General features: G+C 37.4%; 1 protein-coding gene across 1 annotated transcript in view; it reads left to right on the top strand.

Annotated features, from left to right (window-relative positions):
• The window catches only part of LOC106875603 (bactericidal permeability-increasing protein), a 71,718-nt gene that overhangs the window by 52,180 nt on the left and 7,257 nt on the right, over positions 1-12,281 (top strand). Inside the window, exons 9-12 of the mRNA XM_014923819.2 lie at positions 1,360-1,437; positions 2,438-2,605; positions 3,749-3,816; positions 6,286-6,331. Coding sequence (XP_014779305.1) covers positions 1,360-1,437; positions 2,438-2,605; positions 3,749-3,816; positions 6,286-6,331 — 360 coding nt within the window. The remainder of the gene's footprint in view (positions 1-1,359; positions 1,438-2,437; positions 2,606-3,748; positions 3,817-6,285; positions 6,332-12,281) is intronic.

The raw sequence follows: 12,281 nt of genomic DNA, 5'->3' as shown, positions 1-12,281 counted from the left end.
GCGTATATATATATATATATATATATATATGCATACATGGGTACAGGACGTCACAAAGCGTAAACAACATGAAATACGAAGGCAAACTTGGATATGCGAAAAACGAGAGAAACAAATGGAAAACAAGACAAGTAACATAAAGAACGACCCTTCAGCACAATATATATGCATACTCTTAAAAAGGTTTTTAAAACAAAAACAAACAAAAACAAACAAAAAATTCAATGCGTTTATAAAATCGAATATTTATTATAATTTTGTTGGTGGTGACCTCGAAGTTTGACCAGTATTAGTCAGGACCACTGGTAGACTCTTCTAAGTCATTGCTAACAAAATATTACACACACACACACACACACACACACACACACACATATATCTGGAGAGGGAGACATTGAAATTCTCTGCCTCATAATGTCATGCAGACTGCTGCTGCTACTACTACTACTATATTCATTACAATATGGTATCGAAGTACTTGTGTTTGGGAAGACGTTGCTAACTGAAGCGAAGCGATGCAGACAGATTTTGACCAAGACAGAAAAGAGCAAACCTGGAGCTACAGTAGCAGACACATGCCCAAGATTCTGTGCACTCAGATTTAACCAGGAACTCTATCGTTGTGCATTCAATCCCATTATTACATAAGCCAAGCTTGTGCTAATTTATATAGTTCCAGTATTTGTTTCCCTTTCGTGTGTATATCTGTACGTGAATGTGTGTGTGTGTGTGTGATTATAAGCTTGTTATATGACAATGTTTTAATCATTCATTTAAGACAGAAGAGGGACAACAGACAGGCTGAAGGTCGATCTCTGTATCTATCGCCTGCAGGCCCTACTTTTCCGACTGAACCAATAATAGGCTGTGTTTTGACGCTTTCATTGAACTCGTCGCTCGTTGTTAGTGCCAAGTTAGTGCACATCGAATTTATTATTTCTGTTAAAATCTACTTCAAAACTTCTTTCAATTATAATGGAGATGGTGTGACACTCCGTCGGCTACGGCGATGAGGGTTCCGGTTGATCCGATCAATGGAACAGCCTGCTCGTGAGACTAGCGTGTAGGTGGCTGACTACTCCACTGACATGTATATCCTTAATGCAGTTCTCGAGGAGATTCAGCGTGACACAGAATGTAATAAGGCTGGCCCTTTGAAATACAGGTACTACTCATTTTTGCCAGCTGAGTGGACTGGAACAACGTGAAATAAAGCGTCTTGCCAAGGGCACAACGCGCCGCCAGGTATTGAACTCATGATCGTGAGCCAAATACCCTAGCCACTCAGCCACGCGCCTTCAGTACAATAATAATACAAACTTATTAAAAGTGATTCAAATGTATTCTTTCACCATTCAGCTGCCGGCCGCACAAAGCGAACTCTTGATGACGACATGCTCAGAGGAGACAATTTGTATCGGAAGACTCATTCCACAGGTTTGAAAACAGTTCTTTTTGTTGTTGTTTTTAATATTTGCTTTTCATTTATTAAGATACTGAATATTTCTTTCGGTAAAGTACAAGTGTACAACATTTTTATGAGTGGGGCCACGCTTAATTAAATTGATTCCAGTATTCAAGGAATGCTTATTTGATCCACCTTAACCCCCGTGGTGAACAGAAATTAGTGGAATTAAAATTATGATTTCTAACCAATGCTCAAGACACTAATTTTGGGTAAGAGTATATTTGATGTAGCTTAGTTTTAATATCATTTAAAGCACGTTGTGCTAAGATTTTTATGAACACATTTCCTTCGCAATGCGGGGGTGCTAGTATTTATAAAATGTACATATTTAGATTAAATCTTGCCATGAAGTATTATATCAATAAATAAAAATTAATGTCATGATAGTCTCCGATATCTTGAAGCGGAGTTAAGCAAAATCTGTGAACAGTTAAACAATAAAATATACTGAAAATTATGTATAAATAAATTAGTTAATCCAGCGTATGGTTGCGTCGTTGGAGACAGTTTTCAATCTTTCTCGATTAGTTAAGTGTTTTTTGTTCTCCTAGCGTCTTTGACAGCCTTCAGGGTCTTTTGAAAGATTTATGTGGCTTTTGTAAATTCTCCTATCTTCTCCTTATTGCTGTCCGGCAAAATGTTATTTTTACACACTGACGATCTGGCGGCCTCAGAACGTGAACAGCTCATTGTATTGTTTCATCAACGTGTCTTGGACTCTTCATGTTATTCTTCTTAAGATCAAGACATTATTTCTAAGTAAAAATATAAAAATGATATAATTATGTAATATATATATATATATATATATATATATATGAATTAATTACTGACAAGGGAACAGAAATTATATAATCAACTTCATTGGCTTCTAGCTGTTTCTGCTATAAAAATCAATACACTTAAAGCTGCGTGATTGTGCTAATTAATTAATTTATATATGCATTCTGTTCTTTTGATTTGCTTTAGATTGGCGAATCATTTCCAAACAGTGAGACAACGGTAGAAATATCCGCCATTAGTAGACCAAAGATACATTTCCAATCAGACAACATTGAATTGAACATTAATGGTCTCCTTCGATTTCTCGTCCATCTACAGAACACATCACATGTCGATGCATTTGGGATAAGAGTGGTAGGTTATTTATTATGATAATTAATAAATTTCTTTTTCATACGTCCGTTTCGATTCCTGTCTAAAGTAACTTGACCGTCAATCACAATAAGGACACTAGCAACACAACTTCACTACCTCAAATATTTCAATGCCCTCAAATATTTCAATGTCCTCAAATGTAAAAACAATCCATGAATTCATGCCTGTGTCGTTTGGTTTTAAAATGTAGAGGCAATGTTTTTTACTATTGGTCTTCCAGAAATACTAGTACACAGTGCTTCAGTTCCTATAGTTAAAAATAAATATACCACAATATGGCAATACTATGTAAGATAAACAAACTAACGGTCTATATAAGTGGAGATACATCTCTCATCCGTTTTTAACTTTAATTGCTACTGCGCCTTGGAAGTTCATCGAGATTTGAGAGAAATTTATACTTCCTTCAATTTCAGCAGACCTCCTTGTGGTACTAAATATGGAATGCATTATGATGATGATTCCGACATAACCTCGTCAATTCTATATTTTGTTTTCCAAGCATAAGTATCCGAAAGACCTGAGGAACTCATTGTAATATTATCATTGTAATACGCCGGACAAAATGCTTAGCAGTATTTCGCCTGTCGCTACTACTTGAGTTCAAATTTCGCTGAGGTCGACTTTGCCTTTCATCGTCTTGGGGTCGATAAGTTAAGCGCCAGTTACGTACTGGGGTTGATCTAATCGACTGGCCCCATCCCCCAAATTTCAGTCCTTGTACCTATAGTAGAAAGGATTATTATTAAGAAGGTGGCGAGCTGGCAGAATCGTTAGCACACCGGGTAGAATGTTTAGCCGCATTTCGTCCGTCCTTACGCTCCCAGTTCGTATTCCTCCGGGGTCTATAAAATAAGTACCATTTTCTCCAAATTGAAACTCCTCTGGAATAGACTGCCCAAATGTTTTTTCTCCGTCATATGATGTTAGATCAATTACATCGCTTATCCATCCCCTCCACCACCACTAATTTCCTGTAGACTGCAAGGGTGGCTCGTTACCCACTGCACTGCCCGACTGGTACAATGAACTGCAAACGCCTAACTGTCAAGTTAATGACAATAATGCATATTGCTTGTCCCTTTGCATGTATATAATATACTGTATGTTCATCACCTTTAGGAACTGCATGGTAACGTGAAAGCTTTAGTGAATTCCAGTCAGTTGTTTTACAAAGTTCATTCAATGAGGTAAGTTCCTTTTGAATATTTTATAACTGAAAGATTATATTACTTCGAGAAGCTATCCGCTTGAAAACCGTTGTTAGCTTAATGTTAACATATTTGATATTGGAAGATGAAGAAAAATAAACTAAAAAGAAAAAAATAATGCTGTAATGGCAACAAACATGAAAAACAACTCGTTAATATTCATTTGAATTCGGGAGATTATTTTTATTATGACCTTACCAGTAATGCATAGACGTCTTTGCACTTGGCGAATTAGTTGATGGAAGAATCATTAAATAAACATAATTTATTCTATATACTACTCTAATTCTCTGTGCAACCAATGTACGATATTATATATTAACTTAATCTCCCCAAAATACTTCACAAATAATAATAGAATTTGTAGAGTTTTGCTGAAGTTGCAAAACAGCAAAAAAAAAACCGAAGATGATCTGAGTTTCTTTCCACTGCATTTGTCGAGTTTAGTTAAACATATTTGATAATGATAAATATTTTCTTTGTTCTTTTTTTTCTTTACCTCGCCTTATGGATATTTTCAAATAAATTTGTGATGTTCCCTGTGTTAAATATGTTAACAATTACATGATCAATAGTGTCGTTGTTGTAAATGTATTTGTGTGTTTCACTGCATGAACTGGCGCCTACGGTAGCCATGTGTATAGTGCTTGGTTGTTAAATATGTACTGGATTTGCATAAAGCTTGGTAGTAGGAGTACAAGTTGTTGCTGTTGCGAAATCCCAAGGCTGGAACGCCGTAACCGCCCCATCCTTATGTTTCATGTAATCCACATCCAGGGCCAAAGTTTTAAATGGATAAGATAAGATAATAAGAAGGGATCTGATGGAGATTCGCCTGGGAATTCTAGAAGATAGGGCTACCATGCGGAGGCTTTCGCTTGATGCTTCGATGTTATGCGTATTGAGTGTACGGTCACGAATAGTCCATGAAGATCGTTTAAGGTTTGTGTAAGATAAGATTGCCTATATATAACCAACGTCAGCTGACTCCAGTTTCTTGCAAAAAAAGGGAAATATATACATACATACATACGCACCTACATAAAGATCCCCTTCAGTCATAAATAACCATGGGATTGCACCTAGAAAGTTCTTCAGCGAGGCACAAGTCCAGGAAGGTTGTTTATGGAAGACCAGCGGTCGCCCATGCATATCAGTCTCCTCTCTCCACGCCACCAACGTTATCCAAAGGAAAGGCAAAGTCTGGTACAGCTTGGTACCAGTGACAGCGCAACTCATTTCTACGTGAAATAAAGTGTTTTGCTCAAGAACATAACGCACAACTCGGCTCAGGAATCGAACTGACTACCTCATGGTTGTGAGCCCGACGCTCTAACTACTGAGCCATACACATGTCAGCACGCGTTGTCATACGTGTGTCAGCACACGGTGCTGTACATTATGGTGATCTAGCCTCTGAAGACGGGACCAAAATCAACTCTACAGATACCCGCCAGGTAACGGTAATCTTGTTGAATGCTTTGGACAAAGCGTTCTGCAATAGATAGATCATTTCCCGACCAGCTGAATGATGTATCGCGTTAGAGCATTAGGTGGAGATTGTTGTGGATAAATCTTTCGCGGAACGTACAATCATCTAAACTCATAGGGTCGGGCTTCCGGATTCCTGACGTATATATTTCCCACCTGGACGGTACGCCGGTTCGTCGCAGGATTACTAATTTTTGCCAGCTGAATGGACTGGAGTAACATAAAATAAAGAATTTTGCTAAAGAACACAATGTGACACCCGGTGCAGGCATCGAAACCACAATCTTACGATCATGAGTCCAACACCCTAACTACTAAACCACGCGCCTCTATTTCCAAATAATAATAACGGCTTCTTTTATAGCCAATAGGGTCCAAATGTTTTCTAATTTAAGTACCACACTAGCCATTTCGAGGAGGGGTATCATTCGATGCCATCGATGTACATAACTGGTGTTTCTTTTACAGACACTGAGAGGATAAATGGTAAAGTTGATTTCAGTCGGATTTGAATCCAAACTGTAATGGCTCGAAAAAATAATGTAAAGCTTTTTTCCCAACGCTCTAATGGTTCTGTCAGCTCGCTATTCTTGTAACAACAACAATAACGACAGTTACAGTAATTAAAAGTTAATACTAACTGTTTCACATTTAGACACATGACTAATTAATATAATGATATACTTTCTTGAGTCAAAAAGCGAGCCTTTTCGTGGTCGATCGACTTGCTAAAAATAGCAGCCAAAGTAGTTACCATTAACAACAACCATTTTACCGCTTGAAAAATGGTGAGCCAACATTGATTAATACAGTCCTTGGTAGAATATTGCTGATACAAAATATATGACTGAAATATTTTTCATCATAAATTTGCTTGATCAATCAGGTGTCAAGGTTTCCAGAAGACAAACCCCATTAAAACTATATGATCTCTTCTAATGTTTGCTATAATTTCAGTTTTCAGGTCGGGGACAGTGGTGGACATTATCTCAGGAATATTGACGTAAGTATATAACCTTTAACTATATATATCAATAAAAGAAACCTATCTGTTGAAAATAGGCATAGGCGTGACTTTGTGGTAAGAAGTTTACTTCCCAGCGACACGGTTCCAGGTACAGTTCCATTGTGTGGCACCTTTATATATATTCATTTTATTATAAAAGCAAAACAACACCACAAAGGAATCGACGTAAACTTAAATAATAAACCGCGACAGATGTCCCGTGATATGGCGAGGGATTATTGTATATATTTTGATGCATGACACAACATAAATCAGGGGAGCTAAAATATTTTTAAATGTCAAACCTGGCTTTCAGAGGAATTATAAAATGTGTGACATTCTTCCTAAAAACAGACACATAAACTCATTTATTCCATTACAAGTTTCAATAATCGTCTTGGCTACATGTGGCACAGCACTTTGAAAAAGTTCTAGTTCATTATATCGAATCTAGTATTTATGTTTTGGCTTTACATTTGGAAGCCTTAGAGTTCTTTGTTTCTTGCATCGCTCGGCAAGGGACATAAACACATAAATTGTTCTCTTCCCAGGCGGATTTAGTGACAGGCAGGCAGGCAGGTAGACAGACAGACAGACTGACAGGCACACACACACACACACACACGCACACGCACACGCACACGCACACGCACACGCACACGCACACGCACGCACGCGCTTCTTTACAGTTTCAGTCTACTGAAATGTTTGAGATAATTTGTTCTTAGATATTATTAGACAGACGCGATGATGGACACAGCTACAACTAGCACAGATTTGTTAATCAGATACTGCGATAGAAAAAATAAATAAGATGTCATACAGCCACCTTCTCTACACACAACGATTCATGCACTCAAGATACATATGTACGAATGTGGGCTGGACTATAAAGAAGTGATGCTAGAGCCGTGAAATCTTGCAGGCTTTAATTCTAAATTCTTCTTATCAATAACTGCATTGTTTCTTGCTAAGTAAATAGAAATCTTACTGTTCAAAGATCTCAGAAGTAACTAGTAGCGACTTCTCTTGAAAACGACAACATTTTGGCATCGTGGTGTTATGAAATACCTGCAGACAAAGGGCTTAGCCCCTAATAACATTCATACTGACATGGTTGCTACATTAGAGGATATCACTTCAGCTTTATCAAAAGTGGGCGGTTGAATTTAAGAAGGAAAGAGAGAGTCTTGAAGATGACCCAATGCCTGGACGTCCTGCAACTGCTATCACTTAGGAAAACATTGATCGTTTTCACCACATGGTAAACACGCACAAATCTTGTGAGTGAAACAGTGTAGACAGAAAGACTACGGGAAGCTGATCAGATGCTTTGTACCTATAAATGAAAGACACAGTTTTAAGCGCAGCGTGTCACGCTATTTTCAATCTGAGAATCACGCTTGGAATTAACGTATCTGCGGAATATTCAACCACATACAAGTCAATTGAATGATCGGGTACCTCAGTTGATTGGACTGAATAAACAATGTGAAAACCGACGAAAGATGCACACACATACACACAAACGCACTCAGTCACACACATGTGTATATATCAAATAATATATAGATACGTATTAGTCGCAGGCATGGCTGTGTACTTAAAAAGCTCGCTTTGCAAACATGTGATTTCGGGTTCAGTCCCATTGTGTTGCACTTTGGGAAAGTGTCTGCAGCTTGTAACCTCAAACCGCCCAATGCCTTGCGGGTGAATTTCGAAGAAGGAAATTGTATATGTCTAGCATAAAACCGAGTGACAATATTCATAACAGTGAGGTACAAACAAAATACATTTCAGATATTGACGCCATCCTCATCGAAATACAGCTTAGACAGTCAGGTCATCCCTCGCGTATGAGTGATATCAGAATTCCGAAGTAACTTCTCTTTGGTCACTTCCCAACAGGATGGTCAGTTGGAAGGCCACTCTTGCGCTTCGAAGACAAACTAAACGACAATCTGAAGCGATGCAACATTCCCTTTCCTTCGTGGGAAAACAAAAGCATCAGAACGCAGGACCTGGCGCCAGTCCTGCTTCTCCTCAGCTCAAAGAGTTGAGCAAAGTCGACTCCGACATCGGGACCAACTTCGTGCAAGCATGAAGGTACGCTGGCAAAACGCTGCTCCTCTAAATGGAAACCTTACCTGTCATTGTGGTTTTGTGGTACGAAGCAAAGCAGGCCTTGCCGTCTACTCAAGAAAACAAATGGTGAATAATCCACAAGCACTGAGTCCTCAACTTGTTCCATTTGCCAAAAGGTGTGCAAGGCATCAGCAGACCTCAAGGGACACATTCGTGTCCATAGAACATGATCAATGTTTTATTTTACTGAATACTCATTTGTCGTTCACGACAAGAGAATTCATCATCATCATATATATATATATATATATATATATATATATATATATATATATATATATGTATATACACACACACACATTTGTGGAAGAGGACAAAAACCGCCGAAGCATAACAAGCATCTCAAAGTCATATACATCATTTTATATTATTCTTAAATTAGTTGAGATCTTACAGCTGTTTCTAGGACATCCCAAGTGGTAGGCGAGTATTCCTGAATATGGGGTATTCCGTTATCGCAGATAATAAGCAATGAAACAGAAAAGTAACGAGTAAGGAGATAAAGTTCACAGTTCATTTTTCAGCGGGTCCGGATGTTAGTCCGAATGTCCTGGGGTAAGATTCAAGGTAAATCCAGGCAGTAGTATTACGGCAAAGTATGAGTAATGTGACCACAGCGTAAATATCCAGGCAATATATTGGCAGAAATGGGAACGCTGTGTTCATATTGAGATGGCTGGCTTGTGAGAGAATGTCCATAAAAATAGCTATTGAGCAAAGTGGAGGGAGGAACAGAAAGAGAAAAAAGGGGAAATAGAGGTTAATGAGGAGAGAGAGAGAGGGGGGAAGAGAGGTTAATGAGGAGAGAGAGAGAGAGAGAGAGAGAGAGAAATGGGGTAGCCTGTGGGGATAGAAAGAGGAGGAAGGTAAGTGACTGGGTATTAGCAAGGATTGGTCAGAAGGATTGGTTAGAAGAATAAAAATAAAGAAATATAAAAATATAGAGTAAAAGATAAAAAATATAAAATATAAATAAAAAGTAGAAATATAAAGAAATAAGAATAAATTGTAAAAATAAGGCTACAGATAAAGAAGAGGGGAGGAAGATAATGGAGGATAAAAAATAATAATGAAATGGATCAAGGAGAATACGAAAAGAAATAAAGAGAATAAGCGATAAGACGCCATCACTATTCCTCAAGTTTAGGGTTGGGACAAGAAGTCAAGCAGTAAATATTTGTGTCTGTTGAACAGGTGAAGTTTCTGTTGGTTATGGTCAGTAGCTATAGATCTATTCCTACCTGTGAGGGCATGAATATATTAAAGGATGAATGGAGAAGCTGACCTGAATGGAGAAACCAGTTAAATATTTAATTGTTTAGGAAAAAAAAGTTACAATTTAAGATTTGGAGATCTCAGAGGTTAAGGTTTAAAGTCAAGGAGATTAGATTAAAACCCGCAGGTTAAAGTAAAGAATTAACAGTTATCTTCTAAGGTACTAATGTTGATGGTGAAGATAATGAAGGGATAGACATAGGTATATCATAACAACCATGGACATATGCAAGTAAGCGTCATATGTCTGACCTTATCCCTCAAACATAACGCTTAGTTGCGTGCCTTTCTTTTGCTGGGCTCAAATCTCATTTGAGGACCCATGAGAAACGAACCTTCACCAACTATTGTGCCTACATGTCTGTGCATACCTTTCAGTGCTGTGTATGCCATAAGGTCTGCAATTTTAACGGAGGCTTCAAAAGATCTAAGGTGGTTAGACTCTGCATAAGGAGTAGAAAACCACCATATATATCTATACATATATATATATATATATATATATATATATATATATATATATATATATGTGTGTGTGTGTGTGTGTGTGTGTGTGTGTGTGTGTGTATGTGTGTGTATATATCAATTTATTCATTGTGTTTGCCCCCATCCCCCACTATTTGACAACCAGTGTTTGTTTACACATCCACGTAAATGACCGATAGACTTTAAAAAAAAATTATTACTGGGAAAGATTTGTTCGAATAAACTTTTGAATGCGGTGCTCCAGCAGGGTTACATTTCAGGCGCTGAAACAAATAGAATGAGTAAAAAGATGTATAATGGGAAGGAGTGAGTCTGCTGGTTAGCTGGGGATATTGCACCCTAGATACAGATAATTGCCTATCCATGAAACTTATGTAGCATATTTTCTCAGATTAAGTACCACATTAAAAAGAAATCACGTTATTCTATCAAGTATTGAATACTATCTATCTATCTATCTATCTATCTATCTATCTATCTATCTATCTATCTATCTATCTATCTATCTATCTATCTATCTATCTATCTATCTTTCTTTCTTCGTTTAGCTAGGATGAGAATGAAAAAGAGTTTATAGGTATTGAAACGGGAAGAGAGTAAAAATGAGATATAGCTAAATACAGAAACAAGAGAAATATAGAAAGTGTGGTAGTGCGTTAGAGAGGGTGGAATAAATGAGGAACAGATTGAAAGAGAGAAGAAAAGAGAGAGTGAGAGAGAGCGAGAAGGAGAAACAATATAACAGATAAACTCATATAGGAAGACAGTGAAAGGGATTGTAATTGAGTGACTCAGTATTTGTGAATGAGTTTTGTGTGTGTAAGAGATAGGAATAGTGTGCGAGATAAGGAGAGACAAGGACAAATTGACTAAAAGAGGGGATATATATATATATATATATATGAGGAAGAGAGTAGAAGTGAGAGTAGAGAGTGAGCGAGGGGAGATGGAATTTGTGTGTGAGAGAAACAGAGATTGAGAAGAAAGAAGACTATGAAACAAAGATAATTATATTTGAAAGTGAAATTGGAGAAACAGTGTACGAGTGTGACCATGTTTCGTTGTGTATGCATATGTATATATGTGTGTGTGTGTGTGTGTGCATGCGCATATCTGAGTGGCGTACGCGTGAGTGTGTGTGTGTGTGTGCGTGTGTGTGTGTATGCACATGTCTGGGTGGGTGTATGCGCGCGCGCGCTATAGAAGAGATACAGAAATTATAAGTAGGTATTAAAGAAAATCCGACAGAAGGGAGATTTTGCATCCAGACGAGAGAGGAAATAGCAAAAGAGAAACAAAAAAAAAAAAGAAAAAGAAAGAAAGTGAAAAGAGAGAAGGATTTACGAGGGCGAGACAAACATAAAAAAAAAATGAAAAACGTAAACACAAAAGAATCGAAAAAGAAATGATAAAATGGAAATAGAGACGAATCTGATAAGAATCAACAGAATAAATCGACAGCCAGGGCTTACAGGCGACATTCAGAAGGTAGCCTTATGGGTCAAGGAGCTGTGTGGATTAACGACCAACGTATTTACATGTACGCAGAATAGTCGCTGACCTTAAATTTATCTACAGATACGTTGAATAAATATCCTCTGAATAGCAACGTCGAAGAGTCCCTTCTATCATATTACATCCTGTTTATATGAAAATGCGAAACTTTACTTATCGTTCTTATATATCTCTGACAATCATCACCATTTTTTATCCATATCTTTACAGTCATCTCCATCATTATCATCACCATGAGATAATATATCCACTCATATGTATGCATGTATATCCATGCATATATATGTGTTTCTATGCTCATTCTTGTACATATGCGATTTCTTTTTCGTCGGAGTGCAGGTGCAGTGGTTGACTTTAGCTTGTATATTACTTTCTGATACTTATTTTTATTATCCTCTATACTCAAGGGATCAAAGATAACGACAATGACATTTTAATGAGCTGATTAACTTTACTCAGTTACATAATTTCTCACACTCGCTTTCCTAAGCATATATATATATATATATGTATATATATATATATA

The sequence above is a fragment of the Octopus bimaculoides genome, chromosome 5 (genome assembly GCF_001194135.2).
Source record: "Octopus bimaculoides isolate UCB-OBI-ISO-001 chromosome 5, ASM119413v2, whole genome shotgun sequence".
Classification (NCBI taxonomy): Eukaryota; Metazoa; Mollusca; class Cephalopoda; order Octopoda; family Octopodidae; genus Octopus; species Octopus bimaculoides.
Note: the sequence above shows the minus strand (reverse complement) of the source record. Positions and strands in the feature narration are given on the sequence as shown.